Source organism: Marmota monax, unplaced genomic scaffold (genome assembly GCF_021218885.2).
Source record: "Marmota monax isolate L192 unplaced genomic scaffold, Marmota_monax_Labrador192_F-V1.1 WCK01_AAM20220418_F8-fsc00004, whole genome shotgun sequence".
Lineage (NCBI taxonomy): Eukaryota > Metazoa > Chordata > Mammalia > Rodentia > Sciuridae > Marmota > Marmota monax.
The window spans coordinates 13,144,376-13,168,961 of NW_026692881.1; the positions used below are offsets into that span (position 1 = coordinate 13,144,376).

Genomic DNA, 24,586 nt, shown 5'->3' on the forward strand with positions numbered 1-24,586 from the left:
TATTGGGGGATTGATTGACAGAGATTTCACGTATGCTTGGTGGGATCAAATCCAAGGACTGACCAGAGTGTGTTGCCGCAGGCCCAGCTCCAGCATTTCCCCAAGGTCCTGGCAGAGTATGACAATGAGGAGCTCCAAGAGAGCCACACACTTGGGGAGCACAGGGTCTTGGACACAGAAGTGGACTAGAGAGAAAAGAAGACAATGGAGCCAGCAACCTGGAAAAATGCTTTACCTATCACATTTATTTCATCCTCCAGTAAGGCAGGTATCCCATCTTATGAATAAGGAAGGAGTTAAGCTAAGTCCTACAGCAAATTAGTACAGAGCCAGAGACACAAACCAAGGCCTACCTGACTCCATACCTGCCATGTCCTGCACTGCAGATGTACACGTGAACATCGCCAACAGGTGGAAGCCCACAGAAAAGGGAAGCCAAGGAACAGAATTTCCTAACTTGAGATCCATAGGATAATTTAAATCTCTTGAAATTGCAAGAAAAATTGTGTGTGTGTGTGTGTGTGTGTATTTGTGTCAGAGAAGTGCTCATAATGTTCATCAGACTCTCAAAGAAGTCCAAGAACCTCAAAATGTCAAGTCCAACGTACTAGGAAAAAATAAATCACCATGACCTTATTCTCTGGGTCCCTGTTCACCCAGCTCTTATGGAGACAGTAGGTAGAATTAGGATGAGGAAGAGAGGCCCATGTCATACTCTTATCCCTCCAAAGTCAGAGGCTCTAGCAGTAGAGGCCACCAGGTTCCTCAGAGGTAGCATCTGGCAATGCATGATGCAAAAGAAGACAGACTTGATTCCAATGAACTGTCCCAGCAAGAAGTCCACCTGGCATTTATTCATGCACTCAAGACATGGCTCCTTCCACAGAATATCACAGGGAGCCACCAGCTGCCTCTCACCCAGACACTTGTTAGTTCATTTTCCTGCCCCAACAAAGAAAATGAGTGAAATTCTGAAACACTGCCTACCAAGCCTGGGGAATGTGTCCATGGGCCTAGAGGCTGAGAAATAACAGCCAGTCAACAAGGCTGCTTAAAACAACCCTGCACACACGTTCTCTCAAGAGCCTTGAGACATCTGAGTTTCTTTCTAGATCCTTCAATCTTAGAAAGCAGAGCCCAGAAACTGAACCACAGTTCTCTGATTCAGGTATGCAGTAGCCTTTGATGCCAAAAGTGAGCCCAGTGATGTCTGCTAGCCTCGGTCTCCCTTTTCTGTCATGTGAAATGCGGAGCTTGAATTCAGAGCAGGCTTGAGATAAAGGAGGATAAGGTTTCATCAGCCTCTCTATTCAGATGGGAACACTGGGGACCTGATGGGGGCATCCTGTGCCACTCCACGTCCTGGCCAGAGCTGGAAGAGGAATTCTCTGTTAGTAGACAACAGTGTGGTGGGTGAAGAGACCTCGTGACTTCAGAGATCTGATGCCCAGAGAGAGGACACAGGCTATCCAAAGTAACATCCTGGACTCTCTCCTGCTCATTTATTATCTTGAACCCAGATGTCAAACTGCTGGGGTTTTGCTGATGCTCTATACAGAAGGCAAGTGTTTAGGACGCAAGGATTTAGAACAAGGTTGGCTTCTTAAACAGAGATGGCTATGGCCCAGTGGCTCAGAATAAACGAGGCGGGAAATGTCAGCTTCCATCAGAGCCAATAAGTAATTAAAACCGCTTCCCCTTTCAGAGTCCTCATTACAGAGATCAAGAAATCAGATCCATTATCTGGACAGAGACAACTGCTCTCTAGGTACATCTGCAAAGATAGCTTCCTTGGGTCTTTCGGGAAGAAATAAACAAGCAAAAAGTCCAAAGAAGCCACCACACAGCCTTCTCCACATCTTGTGAGGTTGAGTGAAGTATCTAAGAACTCAGAAATGAGGCGACAGGTTCTGCCACCATCACACTGAAGAGGATGCGAGAGAGTCGGAGAGTGTGTGTGCCTCCCGCTAAGTACTTCCTTCACTACACAGCTAATCCGATTAGCAGCTTTAGGAAACTCTGCAATGTTAATTCAAGGGCCCCATTCACAGGCAGCTTGGCCCATGCCTGCCCAGAGCTCCCATTCTTCTCACTGCAAATAAAATGCATACAGAAGGACTTTCTCTGTCCAAAGGATATGCTCTCCCTGCCCCACACACATCCAAAATGCTGCTGCCATGTATTCCCCGTATCCCCTGGCAGCTCCCACAGCAGGGGAATGGGCCCTTCCCCACATGGGGGAAGACAGCTCTCTCGGCATCCCAAGTACACAACAGGCCACTCTTCATGGCACTGTCTGCCAGGCAGTTTCCCATAGCTGGCAGCTGTGCTAACTGAAGAGGTGTCACAGATGCGTTCAGCTGCAGGGCCATGGATGAGTCCTTGGCCCTCCCTGGGCCTTCATTTCTTGATCTGTATAATGGGGACTTGGAGCAGAGGGAGCAGCTGGAACAGAAGGCTGGAAGGAAGGAACTCAGGGCGTGTGCAGACACGATGTCATTGCATTTGGCTGGAGGGCCAGCCGAGGGAAGTGAGCCTGGAATGTGGACAGAGCAGACAGGGACCTTGGGAGGCAGACTAAGGAATGTTTTTGATAGGCCGTGGGGGGCTCTGAAGGGCTCCTAGGGTGGTGTCACATTAGATCCCTAGGACTGCGGTCCAAGTTACCATAAACTGGGTGGCAACAACAGTTCCACTCTCTCCCAATTTTAGACACTAAAAGTCTGAAATTTAAGGGGCTGCTAGGGCTGTGCTCCCTCTATACGCTCTGGGGAAGAATCCTTTGCCTCTTCCTAGGTGTGGTGGCTCCTGACAATCCTTGATGTTCTTGGTTTGCAGCTGCAAACTCCAGTCTCTGCCTCCATCTTCACATGGCCTCTTCCCTGTGCCTTTCTGGATTTATAAGGATTTCAGTCACTGGGTTTAGGGTGGGCCTGAGTCCAGGATGATTTCATCTAACGATCTAATTAGAGCTACAAAAACCCTATTTCCAAAGAAGGTCATCTTTTGAGGTTCTAGGTGAGAGTTTTTGGGGGGAGGGGGTGCTATTCCACCCACAATTGTTGCAATGTTAACAGGAAGATAATGGGGATGGGGAAAGAGAGATTAGAGGCACTGATACGGACAGAACAGTTGCCCCTAAGTGAATAGAATGGTGCCCCCTGCTGGGAGCCCCAAAGCCTTCAGTGGCTTCTTCTGTGCCCAGTGCAACCCCTGAGTGGGCTCCTAAACCAGGCCAGGGTCTTTGCTCACCCACATTTCAGCCTACTTCCAGGTGGTTTTCTGTTCCTTCCAGCTGGCAATATGGCAGGCAGGCTGGTACATTGTGGAGGACAGCAACCTGGGAGTTGGGAAATCGGACTCTAGTGTGACTCTGCCACTGACTGAACTTGGAATGCTGGAAATGAGGCTGACCAGGCCACATCTAGGGAAAATGACAACTTCATTCTTCAGCCAGGGAAGTAGCTCAGCTCATAGCATTGACCAGGAAAGGAGGCCCTGAAGTTTCTGGGCCCTTCCCCCACATCCCTGTGAGGGACTTCAGCCCTCTTCCCTGAGCTCCCTTCCCCAGCCTCCAAACAAAGGAAACAGGGGCTTTTACCAAAGTTCAGAAATGCAGTACCCTCTGTCTAGGAAGGCATCTTTTGCTCATTTGGATGGAGGAAGAGGGGGTCAAGGTATGGCTCCTTCTTAAGAAGACTTTTTTTTTTTTTTTTAGAAAAAAAGGGACAAACAACCTTCACATCCACATGTAAGGGCTTAGTGAGATGAAGTGTGGCAGAACTACACAATGGACCACTATAGCCACAGGATAATAAGAGAGATCACAAGGTACTGCAGGAAAGAGGATCCACAATGCGGTGTCAAGCAAAGCACAGACTACACTGAGTATGTTCAGTAAAATCTCTTATGTTTAAAAAGTAGGTATCTCTTTTATGTTTAAAATATATGCATACAAATGTGTACATATTTGCACATGTGGCCCACGCACATTAATAGTGGAAAAATGCAGCAACTACTAATAGGGATCCCTGAGGCTGGGATAACAGGGGATTTTCCCTTTATGCTTTATACAATTATGAGCTATTGAACTTTTTATTTTTTTTACAAGTGGTATTAGTTTAATCAGCCCAAACAATAAAACATATTCCCATTCTGAAAATAAAATAACTATTCTAAATAGATGCAAAGTCCTATTGGCCTGCAGAGAAAAGCAATCAGGATAAAAATTACCTTGCCCTAAAAACACACTGAAAAGAAAAAAAAATACATAACTAGCTTGGGAAGGAGGAAACACCAGGTCTATGTTTTCAAGATGCGTGCCCAAGCCCCCACATTCCCTCCACACGTAGCAAATCTCCACTTCCCACTTTCATCCTAGACCCTCTTTGATTCATCTTCTTTCTAGAAATGTTAATAGGAATGAGAAGACTGTTGATATTTATTGATATCCGTTGCTATTTATTGAGCATTTATTGTGTGCCAGGCACTTTGCACATATTTTTTTCTTTTGTCCTCATAACATCACTCTGAGGTAGGTATTATTACTATTCCCATTGGCAGATAAAGAAACTAAGATCCAGCTCAAGAATTCAGCCCAGGCAGCGTAACTCTAAGGCTGTGATTGTGACCATTTTTCTCTAAGCGTCCTTCCCAGATGTGCGGAGTTTTTGGTTTCCTCTCATGCTCTGGAAGAAGGTTCCAAGGTCTGCAATCTCTGTCCACCTCTTCTTGTCTTCACCAATCTGGCCACTGCCTTCTAAGTTAAAACAGCTGGCCTACCTCTCCGGAGTCCAAAGCTAAATGTGATGCAGCCTCTGCCCTCTATCACCTCAAGGGGGAAAAAGACAGAAACTTCCACCACCACATTTCACATCCAGCCAGAGGAAGTGCAGTGACAGGCGAAGCGTTAGGTTTCCCTTTGCCATGGCATCCTCAGGAGAACTTCCTTAACAGGGTCTCTCCAGCAGCTGGGAATACAGCTGGCATGGTGGCTGACCACCACCCAGTCTCTCTCTGGTGCCTCTCACTCATATTTGCCAACCCTGAGCTCCTAAGCTGTGCCAGAGAGCAGCTAGGAGCAGTCTGAGCATTTGCAATGACTAATGGACATCACCTGATCGCTGTTCAGGCCCAGAGGGCAAAAAGAGGCCCAAGCTGGGAAGCCCAAGACCAGAGGCCTTCACAGACCCTGTGTGAACATCATTCCTGCTTTCTAAGCAAATATGTACTGGTGTGGAGTGTAAATTGGTACAACTACTTTGGAAAATAGTTTGAGAGTTTCCTCTAATGCTAAACTAGTATACCCTAGGACCCGCCATGGCTCCTTGGTACGTGGCCAGCAGCAATGAATGATTCCGTGTCTACCAAAGATACGTATAAGAATGTCAACAGCAGCTTTATTTCTCATAGCCAAAGACTGTAAATTGCCCAAATGTCTGTCACATAATGAAGAAGCCAGGGTCCACTCACACAATAGAATACCACCTAGCAACATGGGAGGACTTCACAGTCATAAAGCTGAGTGAAAGAAGACAGAAAAACACATGCTATAGGGTCCCTGTAAGCAGGGAAAATGAGTCTGGTGATGAAGGTTAGACTAGAGGTGACTTTAGAACAAGAGCTGACTGGGGGAAAGGAGGCTTCTGGGCCCTGGAATGTTCCACATCTTGGCCTGGGTAGTAGTTACAGGGGCATTTACTTACATAAAAGTTTATTATAATGTACATTTGAGATATGTGAAGTTCACTAATTTTAAGTAATACTGCAACATGAAAAGTTTAAGAAAACATCTTAACCACACAGACTCTAGTGAGGTTAATTTCTCTAGGCTTCTGGGAAAAGCAAGAGAAGAGTGATTTGATGGCATGGTAGCTGGTAGAATTATGAAGAGACTTTTCCTTTTTTGTGGAGCTCAATTAAGACTGTGGATGTACTGTTAAGAAAAATAATTTAAAACTTCATGTCAAATTTTAAGACTCCAAATCATATGAAAGAGGCCTCAGAAATTCTAAGAACACTGGTCATAGAACTGGATGCCACCAAGAAGGTCTGTGTGGCTAAGGGGACCTCCATCTCCCCAGTCCCTGGCAATGTTCCCCCTGACCTCCTGACAACCCTGACCCCTCACCCACCAGGCCCTGTGCAGAGCTTTGGTCCCTCTAGCTGCTCATGTTCCTCATGAACCATAGAAGTCACCACCCTCCCTTCCCAATGCCCCAATCTGGTCACATTCCCACCTTCATCCCTCCAAGCTTCAGGGATGTTCCTGGATGTCACCAAGTCCATCTGCAGCTGGGGAAGGGGTTGCTTGATACACCCTGTCCCCATCACCAGCAATCAGCATGGCAAGGCTGCCCAGGTTCCAGCCAGGAACCTAGCTCAGGAGAGCAGTGGGGGAGGGGATTCTCCCAAGGCACTCTGTCCTACACAAACCTATTCAGAAAGGGCAGGAGCCCTGCAGCCCACAGGTAAAGCCCGAGTTCACTGACTGATCAGAAAAGCCCCTCCCAGTCCAACCCAGCCAGATACATCTCCCACAGGCCCACCTCAAAGGGCCACCCTCCAGGGACCTATGCCTTATCCCAGGCCCCCCAAGAAAGAGAGTACCTCTTACCTTCCTTGTCTTTATACCTGGCTTCCCCTCCACCCAAAATGCCCTTTCCCACTTAGGGACTCCTACTTGTCCTTCAGGACACAACGCAAGGGTGCCATTCACAGGATGCCAGGCTCTGCTCACCCTTCTCTCTTCCTATTGCCCTTGGTTCCTTACACATTGCCAGAGGAGTTTCTTAGTAAAATCCCTGCCCTTTCCTGAGATCTTATGTGCCAGGCCATGGGCAGCCTGTTACCTCTGGAGTCCTTCCCCCAAACCTCTATGGCATGAGGTTGGTCTCATCCCCATTGTACAGGGAGCTGGGCCAGATCCACACCAGCCTCCCTAAAGGCAGCAGCTGCATCGTCTCCTCTTTCCCTCCACAGCACCACCGCTGGCCCAGGAAGGTGCTCAAAAAGGAAGGGAAGGTGAAAAAAGGGTCACAGGTGCCTCCTACCTGTCGGTCACCAAATAACAGGTTATCACCTGCCACTTCAGACACCAGTTCCATACTCAGCTCCCTGGACTATGTCTAAGACGCCACAAAGCCAAGGCCATTGACCCAGTGAGCAGGGAGGTGAGGAGAACCCAGAAGACCAGTCTCAGTAGTATTCACCTAAGGTGGGCAGCAAGGAGGGAGAAGGCAACCAGAGTCTGAAGGCTGGGTGGTGTCTGGGCCCCAGGTGACTATCACCTGGCTTGTCAGCCAAACAGGCACACAATACCCTGCGGGCAAACATCTCCCCCTGGGTGGTCATTCTTAACATTTTCAATGGACATGCCCTAAACCAGTCCAATGGGCAACTCTTTCCAGTCTGGGATAAGGAGGACCCCTGGCCAGAGTCCTAAGAACCAACACAGAGCTCTAGCCTACACCCTCAGATAAAGAGACAAGTGGAGACATCTTAGAAGAACCCGCCAACTTGGAGGCCCCACTGCACTTCTTCCCTAGAGAAGGAAGGGTAACCTGTCCCTGGCTTTCCCTGGACCTACAGTCAGACATCAAAGACCTGTGACCCCATTCCCTCTGCTGGAGCCCCCATCCCTGCCAGCTGGGGCAGGAGAATGGGAATCAGTACTTACCCGTGCTGTGACCCGACTCCTCCACTGATGGCTTGGTCCAGTCTTGGGCCTTGTTGATGTGAAATAACTTCAGATCATCTTCATCCAAAGCAATGTCTCCCCAGAAGACAGCTAGGAAGGAAAAACGAAAGTGGTTCAACTAAAGCTGGAAGTCAAGAAAATGAATTTACAAAGGCCCCAGAAGGTGTGGGACATTGAGGAGCAAACTCTAGAAAAGACAGCCCCCCCCAATCAAATCTCTCCTTGAGCAACTTGGGGGACTCAAATTGCTGGCAGAGAAAGAGGAACGGCAGCTATTCTGCACATGAAAGCCATGGGGCTAGGGGCCAACATCCATGGGAATCCAAATCCTTGGTCTACAAGGCATTTTGAAAGGCCCCCAACTTACCCTAATTCTAGGCAACCTTGGGTAAAGCTGCCATATAAAGAAAGCTTTTTCTCTTCTCTGGTCCCCAGGATATAAACAATAAAAAAAAAGCATAATGTCATCACTCATACTATTGTTCACAATATCTGCTGCCCTTCCCCAGGGGAAGATTATATTTCCCTGCCCCATTGATGTCAGGATTGGCCACATAACCTGCGGTGACTAATCCAGTGTGTGAGGAGGCCTTAGGAGTTAGCGCATGATTCACCATGTTCTCCTTTCCCTCTCTCAGAAGACAACAAGGCTCTGCACAGGGTAAGCCCAGCACCCTGGGATCTCCAGCACAGATGATGTGAAGCACAGGCAGGGCTTGTCAGGATGGATGTGCGGCTCTGATCTGAGGTCCATGCGTTAAAGGCTTGGTCCCCAGGGTGGCACTATTGGGAGATGGTAGAGCCATTAAAAGGTGGAGTCCTCTGGGAGGGCTTTGGGTCCTGGGGATGCTCTTGAAGGAGACCCTGGCCTCCTCCTCTTTCTCTTTGCTCACTGGTGATGGGGTGCGCAGTTTTATTCCACATGGACTCCCACCATGGTGTGCTGCCTCACCACAGGCCCAAAGTAACAGGGCCAACCCAACACAGACTGGATCTCTAGTACTGTGAGCCCAAATCAACATTTTCTCTTTACAAGTTGATTATTGCAGGTATTTGTTACAGTAACAGAAAGCTGATTGTAGCATGGATGGAGGTAGGGGGAGAAAAACTTGTTTTTATAACCCTCTCAGATTCTGGAACATTTGTAACTAGAGCACAACTTTTTTATCCTAATTAATATAGAAATTGCTATCAAAGGTGGTCTGGCAGTATAATAAGAACCCACTATCTTTAGGCCAGCTGTCAAGGAGATTGTTACCAAAGGCTGAAAAGAGGTGATGGATGTTTGAAGTGATGAGGCATCGGGTAAACTGTCGCCTGCATTAATTTGGAAGGCAGATGACGGACTGAATCAGCATATGGCTTTAAGAGAAGGGACTGAAACTCAGAATGTTAATTGCCTGCTTTGGTTGCTATTAGCTATGGCTAACAAGGTCCTAAAGAAAGAAACAAGCTCAGAAAAGAACTAGACAAAATTTAGTAGGAATAAAACAAACAAATAAACAAGAAGTGTGCAAAAATTTAGGGATTTGGAGAGTTGAAAGAGCCAATCTTCTCATAACGAAACAATAAAACTGAGAAGTTTGAGTCATAAGGACTGATTAAAACTCAGCTTCATGGTATAGGTAGATAAGAACACTCATCCACTATTAATGGGAATGGAAAACTGGCACCTTTATTTAAAAAATGAAATATAAACTCATCATAAGAACCATAAACTCCATTCTTAGGGATCTTCCCAAGGGAAATGAGAACAAATTCATACAAAGACATATACTCAATGTTTGTAGCTTCCTTATTCATAAGGACTTGGGGGACTCAAATTGAGGGTAGACTCAAACTTAGAACAATCTAGATGTCCATCAACTGTTGAACAGATAAATAAAATGTGGCATAACTATACATTGGAACATCGCTTAGCAATTCGAGGGAATAAATTATAGATATGTACTACAACATGTATGAATCTCAAAAAACATCATTCTAAGTGAAAGAACCATATGCAAAGGACTACATGTTAAATGATGTTACTTACACGAAATGTCTAGAAAAGGCTAATTGATAGAGCGAGGAAGATTAGAAATTGACTAGGACCAGGGATGGGAATAAGGATTGACTACAAATGAGCATGAGGAGGACTTTTAGGCTGATAGAAATGCTCTAAAATTAGATTCAGGAGATAGTAGAGGATAGGAAAGGTACCAGAATACAACAGTTACTAATAGGGCATTATGTAAAAATGTAGATGTGTAACCGACGTGATTCTGCAATCTGTATTTGGGGTAAAATTGGGAGTTCAAAACCCACCTGAATCAAATGTATGAAATATGATATGTCAAGAGCTTTGTAATGTTTTGAACAACCAATAAAAAAAAATAATTGGAAAAGTTGCATACACTGTAATGTGGTGGACTTAAATTCAAAAGTTTTGGATTTTATTTACTTTAATAAAAAAGTAGTCCAACTCTTAAAAAAAATAAAATAAAATAAAATTAGATTCAAGAAACTGTTAAATTTACTAGAATCATGGAATTGCACCCTTAATAAGGGCAGAATTATACAGTATGAAAGTTACACCTACAGGAAACTATTAGAGGAAAATAAACTCAACCTTGTTGCAAGGACCAATCAGGATGGTGCCCAGTAAATCCTTTCCATTGAAAAAAGGAAGATACAAGTAAAAGAGACTAATCCTGAAATTCTCTCACAGAAGATTAATAAGAGCAAAGGAGCAGAGACACCTGGCTAGGAAATCACTGTGTGGCCATGGTACAGAGGTGGTCCACACAGACGTGAAGATGACCAACACGTCAGAACAGCACAGTGCCCAAGGGGCCATGAACATGACTACAAGAGACCTAATAGTTGTAGGGCCTTTTGCAATATTTGCCCAACATGATTTCAGCATTTTTATGGAACCATGACTATTCTTGCTCCCAGTCGTCCCTTTTCTGTATGGAAATGTCTGTTACACTTATCCTATTTCTGATCTATCACTGAATATTGAGTATAGATGGGAGGGAGTGAGTATGTAATTCTATTTTGTTTTGTTTTGTTAGTTTGCAAGTCTCTGGAGGAAGAGGAGTCACATCATGACTCAGTATAGAGGATCACAAGACCCAGGACTTTGAGGCTGGTTTCAAGACTGCACAGGACTTTGGGGTCTCCCCTGTGGAAGGATAAATACATTGTGTATATGGGAGAAGGAAAGCAAATATTAATCACCAGAGGAGAGGAGATGAATGATAGAATCTATTATTGTTTGTAAATTTATCCTTTCTCCTAGATATAAATTTGTGCTTCCACATCTCTCTGATGTCAGTCTTCGCCATGTGATTTTTTTTTTTTCTGGCTATTGAAAGTGAGCGAAGTGACATGAGTCACTTCTAAGCAAAACCTCTGAGACCTGGCACAAGGTTTGTCATGTTCCCTTTTCCCACATCGATAGGAGGATGATTCATAAATTAGTGGCTCCACAGGCTGGGACACGAGTGAAGATGTGAGGTGAGTCGTATTCCTCTGTGGTGATGACACAGAGATTGGGAGAAGTAGGGGCATTCAAAGTACATACTTTCGAGTCAGAAAGATCTGGGGTCAAACCCTTCTGTATTTAAAAGCTGTGTAATCTTAGGAAAAATCACTTGATCCCTTTGAGCTATAGTTTCCTCATCTTGAAACAGGGTTGGAAATACCTTGTAGAGTTGTGTGAGATGAAATGAGATGAGATGTGTTGATTACTCATTAAATGAGATGAGCACTCGGTCCAGGACCTGGACCACAGGGAACACTGGAGGTAATGAGTGGTGCCACTCTAATTTTCACTGAGTTTGCCTAGACACCTGTCTTTACCCTGCTCCCTCTCCTCCTCCAGAAGACCCTGCCCCCACAAGGCTTAATTCAACTCCCATATTACTATATTCTTGAAGAAGGAAGAATATAATAAAAAATGTTTACCCTTTTCAAATTAATGTGTATATTTAATACCCTTTAATAAAAAAATCACAATAATTTTTATTATTAAAAAACTGATATTAAATTTCATCTGCATAAGTAGGTGATAACAGTAAGAACAAGAGGACCAAAGGAGAACTGGTTTCATCAGACATCAAAATGGGATAAAGCTTCAACCATCCTGCCATGCAGAATAGTCAGGAAGCAGTCTCTAGACTATATAAGAAGACTCTGTGATTAAATGAGGTTTCGTTAATTTATGGAAAGTAAGAGATTAATGAATGAATTATGTTAAAACAAATGGGTTAGCTATTTGAGGAAAAATCAAGTTGGCTTTGAACTTCAAACAAAACACCAAAATAAATCCAAATAAAAAAATTTAATCAACAATTGGCTCAAAAATATTTAGAAGCAAATGAGCTAAATTTATACAGTAAGGCCTCTTTATCCATGGGTTTTGCATCTATAGATTCAACTGAAAATGGATCAAATATATTTGGAAAACACAGTGTCTATACTGAACATGTATAGATTATCTTTCCTCTTATTATTCCTTAAACAATACAGTATAACAACTATTACATATTTACACTGCCTTAGATATGAGAAGTAACCTAGAGATTGTTTAAAGTATACAGGAGGAAGTGCAGAAGGTTGTAAATCTATGTCATTTTTATAAGAGACCTGAGAACCCATAGGTTTCCATATCCAAGGACAGTCCTGGAACCAACACCCCATAGATACCACAGGACAATTTGCACATTTATCACACACAGCTATTGAATTCTTACTAAAAGGCAAACATGACCTGTGCTAGCAGAAGACTCACAAATTATTTTCATCACCTCTTCCATCTCCAACTACTAAAAGTGCAATCCATAGACCTGCAGCATCAGCATCATCTTGGAGCTTGATAGAAATGCAGAATCTCAGAACCTAGACCTGCCAAATCAGGATGTGCATGCTAACAAGATCCCTCAGGTAAATCATATGCACATGACATGTTGAGAAGCACTGAAGTAAGGGACCAGAGACAATCTCCAACAACTGTGACCCTGTTGTCACGGTCTCACCGCCATCTCTCTTATGCATTTCATGGCTATAGTGAAAAGGTCAAGCAGGACAATACTTTGTAGAGATATAGAATTTGAAGGGAGAGGTCACAGGAAGAACTCAAATACATAACAACGAAAATGCCCTCCAATCCAGCACTGGCTGGCTGCAGGGGAACCTCAACCTGCAATTCAAGTCACTGCCATCAGGTGGAAGTGTTTGCTTAGGAAGCTCTGGCTCATAAATAAACATCACTTCAGGAACAGATAATGAAACACAATAGGAAAAATGCTTTTCAGAAATCATAAATAGAAATCCTTAGAAATTAGCCAAATACAGTTGAAAAGCTATTATATAATAAGTGTGGAAATACCATATCTTCTCTCAGGGGTAGGCTGATATTTAACAAGTGGCTGGGAGAGTGTTCGCTGATGTCCTTGGAGTAAACATCCACCATGGCTGATTTCAAGAGTCACTGAACATGGAGTGGGGAAGAGTTATGCACAGTTGGCCTTCACAAGCAAGTAACAGCCAGCTTCAGCACACAACTCTAGTGACAACAATATGTGCAAAGTATCTCATGGTCTCCAAGCTCTGTTTCCCCCATCTGATGCCTGTGTGTGTGTGCCTGACCCCCACAGCTGCAAAACATAGCCATGCTCTGGGCCTTAAGTGCAGCCCCACCGCTCAGTGCAGCCCCAGCCAGGATTTGCACAGCACCGCATATTGTCCAGTCTGTCTGTCTCCATCTACAGCAGAAGCATGCAGTGTTCACTGTTATCTCTGGGATCAGGCCAAATGTCTTCTATTGTTTACCTGAATCCATCCTTTCACAGTATGTGAGGAAGCCTTGCTTGCTCCTCCTTCACAGATAGGCAAACAAAGCCTCATCTCTGAGAGGGTGTAGGACTAGGCCAAGATCATGCAAGCAAGAACAGGCGTTTGAAGTCAACCAAAGTCTCTTTGATTCCCAAATCAGAACCCTCATACCCTGAACCAGCACTTCCCAAACTTTTACATTCCAAGAAGTTTCTGAAGGATGCTGTGCTAAATCGTGTTCTTTCCTGCAGGACTACTCAGAGCCATTAAAATCCTAACGACTATCAGGATGCCAAGAGAAAGGCTGAAATGACTCATTTCCCAACATGGTTGCCCCTGGAATCTCTTTTCACTGAGATTGTTCTCCTAAGGGAAAAATTTCAAAGACTGCTGAGCTACTCAGCAATGCTCCAGGAATTATAGACTCCTGGGACTAGCAGGGGCCCAGCAGGTAAAAGGGTCTCATCTCCCATCTCCCATCTGACATCTGAGCAGTCTCTTTTGACACACATCCAGAGACATGGAGTTCACACCCTTCCATCACATCCCCCTTATGTTTTTCCAAATCCAGTGTTTGGATCTTCTCTCAGAAGCAAAGCATTGGAGGGATGAAAAGACACCGTCTTGAGCACCAGCCACACGCAGATTCTTGGCCTCCTTCTACCTTCACATGAGCCAGACAATCAACACATAACTGGCTCCACTTTTCAGGTGAGGAGAGGGCTGAGCCAGCTTAGGCAGCTTGCTCCAGCTGAATTCTGAATTCTAACTTATTCGCCATGTGCCTTTGCTATCCTCTATACAAAGTCCCCCTGGGTGACCTTGACAAGGAGGAGTGACAGATCCCAGCCTCTGAGCTGGAATTAGGAAAGGACTCCCTGAGGGGTGACACTTGAGTAGGAGGATGACACATGAGCAGAAGTTTGATGGTGGCTAATAGGAGGAAAGGTCATATGGGCCAAAGAGATAGCACATGCAAAGGTCCAGAGGTGACAGAGCAAGGCTCTTTCAGGGCAGGGGTTGAAAGTGGGCAGTGAGGGGGACAGCTGGAGTGGGGGATCCAGATGCAAGGACTACAGAAGATGGCAAGAGCAAGGTAGACACGAGGCTGCAGGAACAGAGGCTGGGCAGGGGCATGGAGGCTCAGATACAGGGAACAAGTTCCAAGGCTGTTAGAGCACCTAAAGTGGAAGGGTCAAAAGGAGTCCCTCACTTTGGTACAACACTTCACAGTTTGCCACCGCTTCCATGTACACATCCTCCTCCCTCTGACTCCCAGGACCCCAGCACTCAGCACAGGGCCTGGCACTGACCCTCAGAACATTTTAATGAATGAACAAGAAAAGAGTGCTCCTTGCAGCAGTCCTAGGGGAGGGAAGGTGGGCCAGAACCCTGATTTTACGTGGGAAAGTGATGCTTAGGGAAATGAATGAACAACACATATGGGAGTCTATATCAAAGAGGGAGGGCCTCAACTCAGACTTTTTGGGCCCAAACTCCAAACCTAGAGCTTGTCTCTCTGCCCCACTCAGATCCAGTTTCTAGGACTTAGACTCAAGGTGAGGTCAGCAAGAGGTGCTCTGTTTGCAGAGGAGCTTCCTGTCTGGCAAAAACTGGACAGTCTGGCAGTTGCTTAGGACTGGGTAGAGGAAGGGGGTCCTGGAGGGTCTTTTACAGCCCTCCCCAGTGGAAATTCCAAAAGTCTTGGGGCTGAGGAATCCTGGCAGGGTTGAATGCAATCAGGTTCCTGATTGGTGGCCTGCAGAGCTGGGGTGTGGGGTCTGTGAGGCAGGGAGCAGCCCAGGCAGTCAGAGGGGGACTCCTTCAATTCTGCTGCCACCTTCTGTGGCTAACTGCACCCTCCCCAAGACTCAGCTCCCTGGCTCCCAGAACGGGGCAGGCCCAGGGAAGCTCCTTGCAAGACCTTTCCAGTGCATCCTGGTCACATATTCTACACTGTCCTGGGTTCACTCCAAAACCAAGGGAGACCTCCAGCAGGTACCTCAGCTCACTCACCTCACCTCACCTCCACCAACCAGTCCTTTCCTGGTTTTCACATCTACACTTATAACTTGGGGCTGCACTAAAGTGTGGGTGCTTTTCAAGTCACTTTCTACTTAGGGTCCTAACCACAGGTATTCCACAGTGAGGGTGCATCTCAAATGGTCTACACTGGAAGCTGTGAGTGACTTGGTCAAGTTGACCTTCAGTGTCATTTTCTTCACCGGTACAATGAGACAGCTGAACCAGCTTGGTATTTCTGAAGGTGCTACGCACAACCCACAAGCATTAGAAATGTCTGAGAGTTGATAATGCAGACCTCCAGGCCCCAACCCAGAGTTACGAAATCAGAATCTCCTGGGCCAGGGCCCAGGAACATACATTTTAAATGCAAGCCCTGCCCCACCCCTGTAGATCAGGAACACACACTGAAGTTCAGGAACCTATGGAGCTGTTGGTCTCTGTGGCCCCCCCAGAGCCAACGATTAATTTCACTCTGATTTTAGAGAAGTATTGTGCCTCTGCCTGGGCCTGCTGCTTGTTCACCCAATAGCAAGCCACTTGAGAAGAGAGGAAGGACCTCACTAAAGTTCCTCCAGGTAGTCACCTAGAGATAAGCCTAGGTTATTGGAGGAACTAAAGAGGAAGCATGCAAACCATTGGAATTCCTCTCAGGAAACAGGCGGAGGTGGGGTGGAGGGGCCAGAGGCAGGGAGAATTACAGGGAAATCCTACCCAGAGATGCATTTAGTTCACTTCAAGTTTCCAGCAGAGGGATTTAACAGGTTTAAAGCAGTTTTCTGTGAATCTTTGTCAAGGGAGTGTATGTACAAACAAACAGGGAGGGTTTTTTTAGTAAAAAGTTAATCGGCTTAAAGTGTGCAACTAAATAAGCAAAGCTTACATTAAAGTGACTCACAGAGAAAGGACCCCATGGAAGGAAAGTTCTAGGAAATACAATATGGCCTCTATGTTCTTTTGTAGTTCCACACTATAAATATTCATGGGACGGTGTTAATGGGGTCCACAGCTCTATGCAACCACAATAGTTTTTTTGTTTATTCTCAGGACCATGAACTTTGAAACCATGACCCTAAATTTCAGGACTCTGCATTCAGGCGCAATTGCAGAGCAGGAGGGGAGAGGTTCGGGCTTGCAGAGGACAGAGGAGAGGAAAGGGGCGAGTGTGAATCACTGCCTGGATCTTTGGGTTGAGATTAAAGGGTAGGATCTGTTTAGTATGGGAAGCCTCCTGTCTCCAGGGTCCCCAGCTGCTCCTGGGGAAATGGCCTTCTTGAAGGACGGATGGCTTAGTTATTCGAGCATATGGCAGAGAGGAGTGGGAAGTTGTAAATATTTTAATTGGATCAAGCAGATTTGTTGCAAGTTGTATATTGAGACTTAAAAAACTAATTTGAATCAAGGAATTTCTAAGATGGGGAGAATTTAAAAGTCATCTAAGGGATGTCCTTATTTTCCATATGAGGAAACTGGGACCCAGGAAGGCCAAACAACACACTCAAAATATCACATGTAGAAACTGTGTCTGCCAAGTCTCTTCACCACACCAGAAATGACAGATATGACTAACATGTGCCTTCTCTTACCCACTCTTGCCCAGGACAAATATCCCCAACTGTCCATTCAACCTGGACACAGCCTCTGAGTCCATCTCAACACAATGCCTGCCACAGAAGGGTCAGCACAAATTGATAGAAATGGCAGGAGTTGAGACCTATTGTCATTCATACCCTATGTCATACCAGCAATATCCAAAGCCTATTATCTATTTATTCCAGCTATTCAAAGCCACTTAAAACGGAAACTCTACTCCAATCTGTATGTGCACATTAGAAACCCTACAGGAACTAGGACTCCATAGATTCCTGTGTTAAAGGTCGATCAGGACCTAGGAGAGCGCCCTATCCAGCGGCATCCTATAGAGCAGCTCAAGAACTGATCACATCTCAAAAGAACACCCGGTACTGCTCCCTGACCTAGTTGGCATCATCCTACTTTACAGATGAGCCACGAGGGTCTAGCTGGTGCCTAGGCTGGTGGCCACCTTGCCTCTTATCTCACATCTTCATCTGTATGTCACAATATGGTTGCACCAATATATTCCAGAGCCATGCCACAATTCAGCTTTCTAAGAACTTGGCTCAACAAATATCTGCTCAGTGGGTGGAAAGAAAAATATGTACCAGATTGGCATGGGCAGGTGGGCCATGCAAGGCTATTGAAGTTTTATAGCTCCAAATAGTAGTAGTGTTGCCCATGCCAACACTACTCAATTGATGGTGTCTCCTTGAGCACTATGAGGTGACTTCTTGAACCCACGATCAATGAGCAATGTCTGCCACTGGCATGGGGAGGTGGGGAGGTGGCAGCATTGTATGTGCCACACATTTGCCACCTAAAAATTATTGTAAAAATACTGAAAAATTTCAGCCTATGTAAATGAATATCTGTGTCAAGTCCTGAGCTCTGATTACAGTTATTCTTTGTCTGCTTATTCTCCATCCTCTCTGTTCTGCTCTATGCCCAGGGAGATGACTCCTGCTATAGGTTTCATCTTCCAATTTCCTGCCTGCTCTGGCTTCTGGTTGCACTCAACGAGAAGACTCTGGCAAACTAGAGAGAAGAGGAGACCTTTTTCTGGTCTGCAGGCCTGGCAGTAGATGCCTCTCTCTGCCACTTCCCCTCCCACCTGGTTCCAGTTGTAAGAATGCTGCTTCCTCCCCTGTCCCTTCCCTACAGGGTAGCTGTCCAGTCTCTGGGTATCTCACCTCTCTTATTTAGTCCCTTCCCTAGTGTCTCTTCATTGGAAACATGGGGTTTAAATTCTGTTTCCTACTGGGCTCCTGACTTACATAGCTATTCTAAGAAAATCCTTCCATTATTTCTATAGCTAAAAAGGAAGATGGGAACAGGGATGACTACTTCAGTCTGAAAAGATGCTTTTCACTGCTTCATTCCAGCAGAATATGACTTTCTGCTATCTCACACCTGCTGTGTTCCCACAGTGCAAGCTCATATGGGCTCCTCTCAATAATGGAGACAAGGATTCAGTTTAGGTCCTAAAAGCCAAAAGCTTCTTGGATTGTAATTTTCCTCTTATGTGTCTGATTCCAGGACTAGGCAATCTCATAAACACTAATATCTCCACTGTGGAATGATCTTCTGTAGAGCCATAAATTATGAGTGTAATTACACATGACTCGTTCTGATGATGAAGGCCATTGGAGACCCTAAGTAATGCAGAGAGTGGAAAGATACAGTAGGAGTAGCACCAAGGAGGCCTAAAGTCTACCTCCAATCAGACCCATAGCTACTCATGTGCTCTTGGATAAGTTACTGCCCCTCTAGGCCCTCAGGGTTCTTGTAGGAAACACAGAAAACCTAGAATAAACAATTCCATAGGCTCCTCCCAGCTCTAACATTTTACCAGCTTTGACTCAAAGACTTTACATTGTTCAGGGCTGGGGTTGTGGCTCAGTGGTAGAGTGCTCACCTAGCATGTGTGAGGCCCTGGGTTTGATTCTCAGCACCACATAAAAACAGATAAATAAAATAAAAGTACCGTGTTCATCTACAACTAAAAAATTTTTTTTTAAAAAAGACTTTACATGGTTCAGCTGGTTAACTTTTAGAAATGGTAGTGGCCCCTTATTATCTTGACTGAATCTTCTGCATAAACGTCCAGCAGTTTTGGTCTATTGTGGCAGAGACTGCTTCATTGCCCACCAGCACATTTTCTCTCCTTCTTCTATACTAACAAAACCTCTGATTTTTAGTTCCAGGCCTTCCAGAGGCAAGATCTTCCAGATGCCCACGTCTGGGCACATCTACAGCCAAGTTCCAGACAATGAGATGAGGTACAAGGAACAAATCTTCTTTGTCCCCCCACCAGCCCCCTCTCTCTTTATTTTCCATGGCTCCCATGTCTAGATGGTGCCTGTGATGGTTTGAGCACTGTATATCATCTTAGACCCCGAAGACAAGGGCTTCAAGCTAGGGAGAGTGGAGTGGTCAATGGGGAGGGGTTTGGGTCCTGGAGGAACTCCTGGGGATGAACGGCCATACAGGCCCCAGACTGCAGTCCTCCAGACTCTGATGTGAGAAAGAAATAGAATTCCGGCTTGCTGAAGCCACTCCCCCAGCTACTGATATACTGCCTTCAGCCCCCAGTCTGTCCTTCTTCATCATGCTGTGTAGTACTGGAGCTGGGCCCTGTAAACCTTTCTCCACCTGCTGGCACAATGTTAGGTTTTGTAGGTGGAGGGCACTGCAGGGACACTGCAAGCAGAGAGGACTTCTCATCCTGATTCTGGTGAGCTCGTCTGTCTTACTCTATAGGAATGGCTGCTGACAGTGTTCAGGAGAACCATTGGTACCAACCTTCAGAGTTTTGCCAGTCTCCAATGGACAAATTTCTACTGGCCAGCCTTTTCCTGCAGTATGGTAGTCCCTCCCTCACCATCTGTTGTTTCCCTCACCATCATTGTTTCAGTTACCCACCATCACCTACGGCCTGAAAATATTAGATAGAAAATTCCAGAAAAAGACAATTCACAAGTTTTAAATTGTGCAACTGTTCTGAAGAGCATAATGAAATCATATGTCATCCTGCCCCATTCCTGCTTAGAATGTGACTTATCTTTTTGTTCAAGGTTTTGGGTTGGATATGAGATCTCTCTCAAAAGTTCCTGTGTTAATGCAGGAGGTGAAATAATTAGATCCGGAAAGTTATAACTTAGTCAGTGGATTAATCCACTTAGTGGACTAATAATTTGAATGGATTACTGGGTAAATGCAGACAGGTGGTATGTGGCTGGAGGGGGTGAGTCATTGTGGGCATGCCCTGGGGATTATCTCTCTTCTTCTGGCCCCTCCATCTTTCACTCTGCTTCCTGACTGCCATGAGTTGAGTAGTTTTCTTCTTCCACACCCTTCCACCATGATGCTGTTTCACCTTAGGCCCAGAGCACTGGAGTTGGTCATCCATGGATGGAATCTTTGAAATCATGAGCCTAAATAAACTTTTCTTCCTCTAAGTTGTTCCTGTTGGGTATTTTGGTCACAGCAACAAAAGCTGACCAACACATCTAGCGTATCCATGCTGTATACGTTACTGCCCCACTGGTCACTTAGTAGCCATCTCAGATATCAGGGGACTATCTCAGTATCACAGGGCTTGTGTTTAGTAACCCTTATTTTACTTAACACTGGCCTCAAAGCAAAAGTAGTGATGCAGGACATAAAACACAGGACAGACTACCTCTGGTACTACATAGCAGTGCTTCAGAGTACGTCACTGGAAGTGTTGAAACATCTCCCCTGCAGATAAGTGGTGTTATGGCTTGGATATGAAGTTTTCTCTGAAAGCTCATGTCAGAGACAATGCAGGAATGCCAGGTAAAATGATTAGATTATGAGAACTATAACCTAATCAGTGGATTAATCATTTGATGGATTAATAATTTGAAAGGACTATTGTACAGGGTGGTAACTGTAGGCATGTAGGGCAAGACTGGAGGAAGTAGGTATCTGGGGTGGGCCCTTGGGGACTGGATCTCATCCCCCTGACTCCTCTCTCCCTCTCTGCTTCCTGCACTGTGTTCCTCCATCATACCCTTCTGCCATGAAGTTCTGCCTCACCTCAAGGTCCAGAGTGAGATTGAACCTCTGGAACTGTGAGCTCGAAATATATTTTTTTTCCCTCTAAGTTGTTCTGTCTGGTGTTTGGGTACAGCAACAAAAAGTAGACTAACACAAAACGGGGGTGGGTGCTGTTTCTCAGCAAACTTGTCCAACCTTCAGCAGACCACAGCCACACCCTCCCTTGTGAAGTTAGAATTTCAGCCCAGAGGGGGAGGCTGGGTGGGCTCCCTCCCTGGTAGTTGTTCCTTTCCTCTGCTAGTCATGCTTTCCTTCAAGTTCTCTTCTCCTTTAGTAGTCAATCCTCTTCTGTGAGTTAACAATTATTGATATGAGATTTACTAATTACTGTTCAAATTACTGGTGTGATTCCATTCCCCCAACTGGACCCTGATGGACACAGCCAATGAATTTGGGTCCATTACTAGTGATTTCATCTTAACTGATTCAGCCATATTCACCTTCATGGGAAAAAAGTCAGTGAAAGGTACAGATAAGTTTTTTGAAGGGTTTTTAAAAAAATCTTCTCTCCAAAAATTACTAGTGGCAAATAAGGCAAAAAATTTTAAAAAACTAGAATACAAAGTATTACTCCTGATGGGAATGTAAAGGAGTCAGAATTTTTTTTTAAATTTGTAGATGACACAATAATTTTATTTTATTTTTATTTTTTTATATGGTGCTGGGAATCAAACCCAGTGCCTCATGCATGCTAAGCAAATGCTCTACCACTGAGCCACAACCCCCGGCCCAGGAGTCAGACGTTTTTGAAGGGAGATTTGATTGGTTTTGTTTTTGCAGGGGCAAGAAAGGAACCCAGGGCCTTGGCAGTGCTAGGCAAGCTCTCTACCACTAAACTAAGCTCCCAGTCCAAAGGGTAGTTTAAAAAGCTCTAAAAGCATCTATATTCCTAGCAGTTCCACCACTGGGAATCTATCCTAGAGAAATCATTAGAGATGCACATAGAAATCGAGCTACAAGGATGATCCAGCATCATTGTTTATAAAAGCATATCTGCCAGGGGGGGAAAAATCTGTGTGCCCAACAAAGGAGATTGTTTTAATAAATGATGGAGCATCTATGCAACCAGGTACAAAACAACTTAAATGGATGCTCTACAAGGGCGTTTATTACCTGTCATAGAAAAAGTTTCATGGAACTAAGAGAAAGTGAAATAGAAGAATGGTTCAAAGCAATTGTGTGCAGTATTTTCAGGGAAAAAAAATGTTACAAATATTCATAGAAAAAATCTGGAAGAAGATAGAATAAAATGTTAACAGTTACTTCTAAGCAACAGGATTACTGAACATATTTAGCCCTTGCACATACTTCAGAAAAAATGTTTCATGTTAAAACATAATCTCCCTTTCCTCTCCACCTCAAGGGTACCTTAATGCTTGCTGAACATATCTGGATGACTTAATTCATATTTCAACCATGACCCTGAGGCACAGCACAGCTCAGGATCCCTCCCACCCACAAAACTATGATCTTTTCCTTCCCTTTCCATCCTCAAGGCCACAAGCCAGTCTTCATGTTCCCAAGGCCAGGATGACTGGCGGTTCCTCTGCTTCCTGCTTTTGTGGATCCTAAGCTCTATATCCTTCAGTACAACAGTCCTCTGCTCAAAGCTCAGCAACAGCTCCCTATTTCCTTAGGGATATGTTTCAAACGCCTCAGCTTGACATTCACCGTTCCAAGCTTATTTCAATCTTGTCACTGCTATTCTGCAAAGTAAACCAGAGTAAACTACCAGCTCCAATCAGATCTCAAATACCCCTGTGGCCTCACCTTTCACAATACCTGAAATGCCTTCTCCTGCATCCCAGCTCTTCCAAATGCCATCCATTCTCTCAGCCAAGCTCAGGGGTTCCCACGTTTTTCACTAGGAGACCTTCTTTAATTGTCTCACGGTGATTGCTACTTTTTCTGAATCTCTATGGTATTTTCTTGAGCACCCGCCAGGGGCTAGCACTGTGTCAGTGACTGGAAAACCAAATGAGTCCAGTTTCTCACTCTGGGAGTTCATTATGCAAGGCAGAAATAGTCTCTGAGCAAGTCACAGTGACTATTCTACAGTTCTAGGTGTATAAAAGTGCTATGCTGAAAAACAAGGATGAAGAGTGTTTTAAGAGAAGGGGCCTAATTGTGACTGGAAGTGACAGCAAGATGAGTCCTGGAGGAGGAGTTGGAGTTCACCATGTGGACAGTCAGGGGATCTATGCAGGCAGGAAAAGAACCTACTTGAAACACAGCATGATCACTAAGGAGAGGGAGGCTGAGCAATGACCAAGGACACACAGGGCTGCAGACTGCTCTCATACCAAGTACACTGGAAATCATGAAGGTGTCCTAAGCAGGTCCAACTTTGCAAACATGCTCAGATTTGAGTTCACAGAGATCCCTCTGCCTACAACAAGGAAACCAGATTTCCTGAGGGAAAAGTGGCGTCAGGTCAGGCTCTAATGCAGGCTCTAATGCAGGCTGGTGGGGTCTTGGACCATGGTGGCAGTAGGGATGCAGAGAAATGGACAGACTCAATTTTGGAAACAGAACTGACAAGACTTGGGTTGGACTGCATGACACAGGGAGAGAGAGTCAGGTGGCCAGGCTGGCGACCAGTCCACCTGGGTGGACTCTGGCACTGTGACCACGGGGTCCAGAACTTTGTGAGCCATGGAGGACACGATGGGAAACCAGGCCCAGATCAACAGAGAGATAACAAGTCCAGGGACATGAAAAAGAGTTTCAGGAGGCAGGTAGTTTGAGGCTGTTTCTGTGAGAACAGCTCAGAGGACTCGCAGCAACTCTAGGCTAGGAATCCAGGTGGGAGGAAGGGGAAGAGGCTCTGTGCAAATTGCAGGATGAGGTGGGAGATAAGTGGCCCAGCTGGCGGAGCAGCAAAGACCTAGGCTGAACATCAACACTCAAGTGCTCATGCAGGCGAGCTTGGGAATATTTATTGGTAATTGGCAGAAGTGGTTAGAGGGTGGCGTGATCACAGATAGGTCCATAACCAATCAGCAGGAAAGCTCGGTTCCTGTTGCTATGTTTGCATCCAGGCAGAACTGGATTATGAACAGGCTGAGGGTACCAGGATAAACCTGTTTATATGCATTGGTTTATCTGTCATCCTCTCCCTGCTTCATGGGTGAGAGTGAGCGAGCAGTGGAAGGAAACATTATCACTTGCCACATGCTGCAGATCCCCAGAGAACTCTTGGCAGTCCTGAGAGGGAGAAATAAGTATCTGCAGGCCACTGAGATTGTCACTTACAGGGAAATTCCTAAGTGGGGAACAATAATAGGAATACTAATAATAGCAAGGAGAAGAGCTAACAATGAATGATAGCTTGCTAAACACATTAACATTTAATCTTCAAACAAACCCATATGATGGGTT

General features: G+C 45.2%; 1 protein-coding gene across 1 annotated transcript in view; it reads right to left on the reverse strand.

The window, feature by feature from the left end:
• Window positions 1-24,586, reverse strand: part of Tll2 (tolloid like 2) — a 126,071-nt gene that overhangs the window by 87,458 nt on the left and 14,027 nt on the right. Inside the window, exon 2 of the mRNA XM_046450269.2 lies at window positions 7,679-7,789. Coding sequence (XP_046306225.2) covers window positions 7,679-7,789 — 111 coding nt within the window. The remainder of the gene's footprint in view (window positions 1-7,678; window positions 7,790-24,586) is intronic.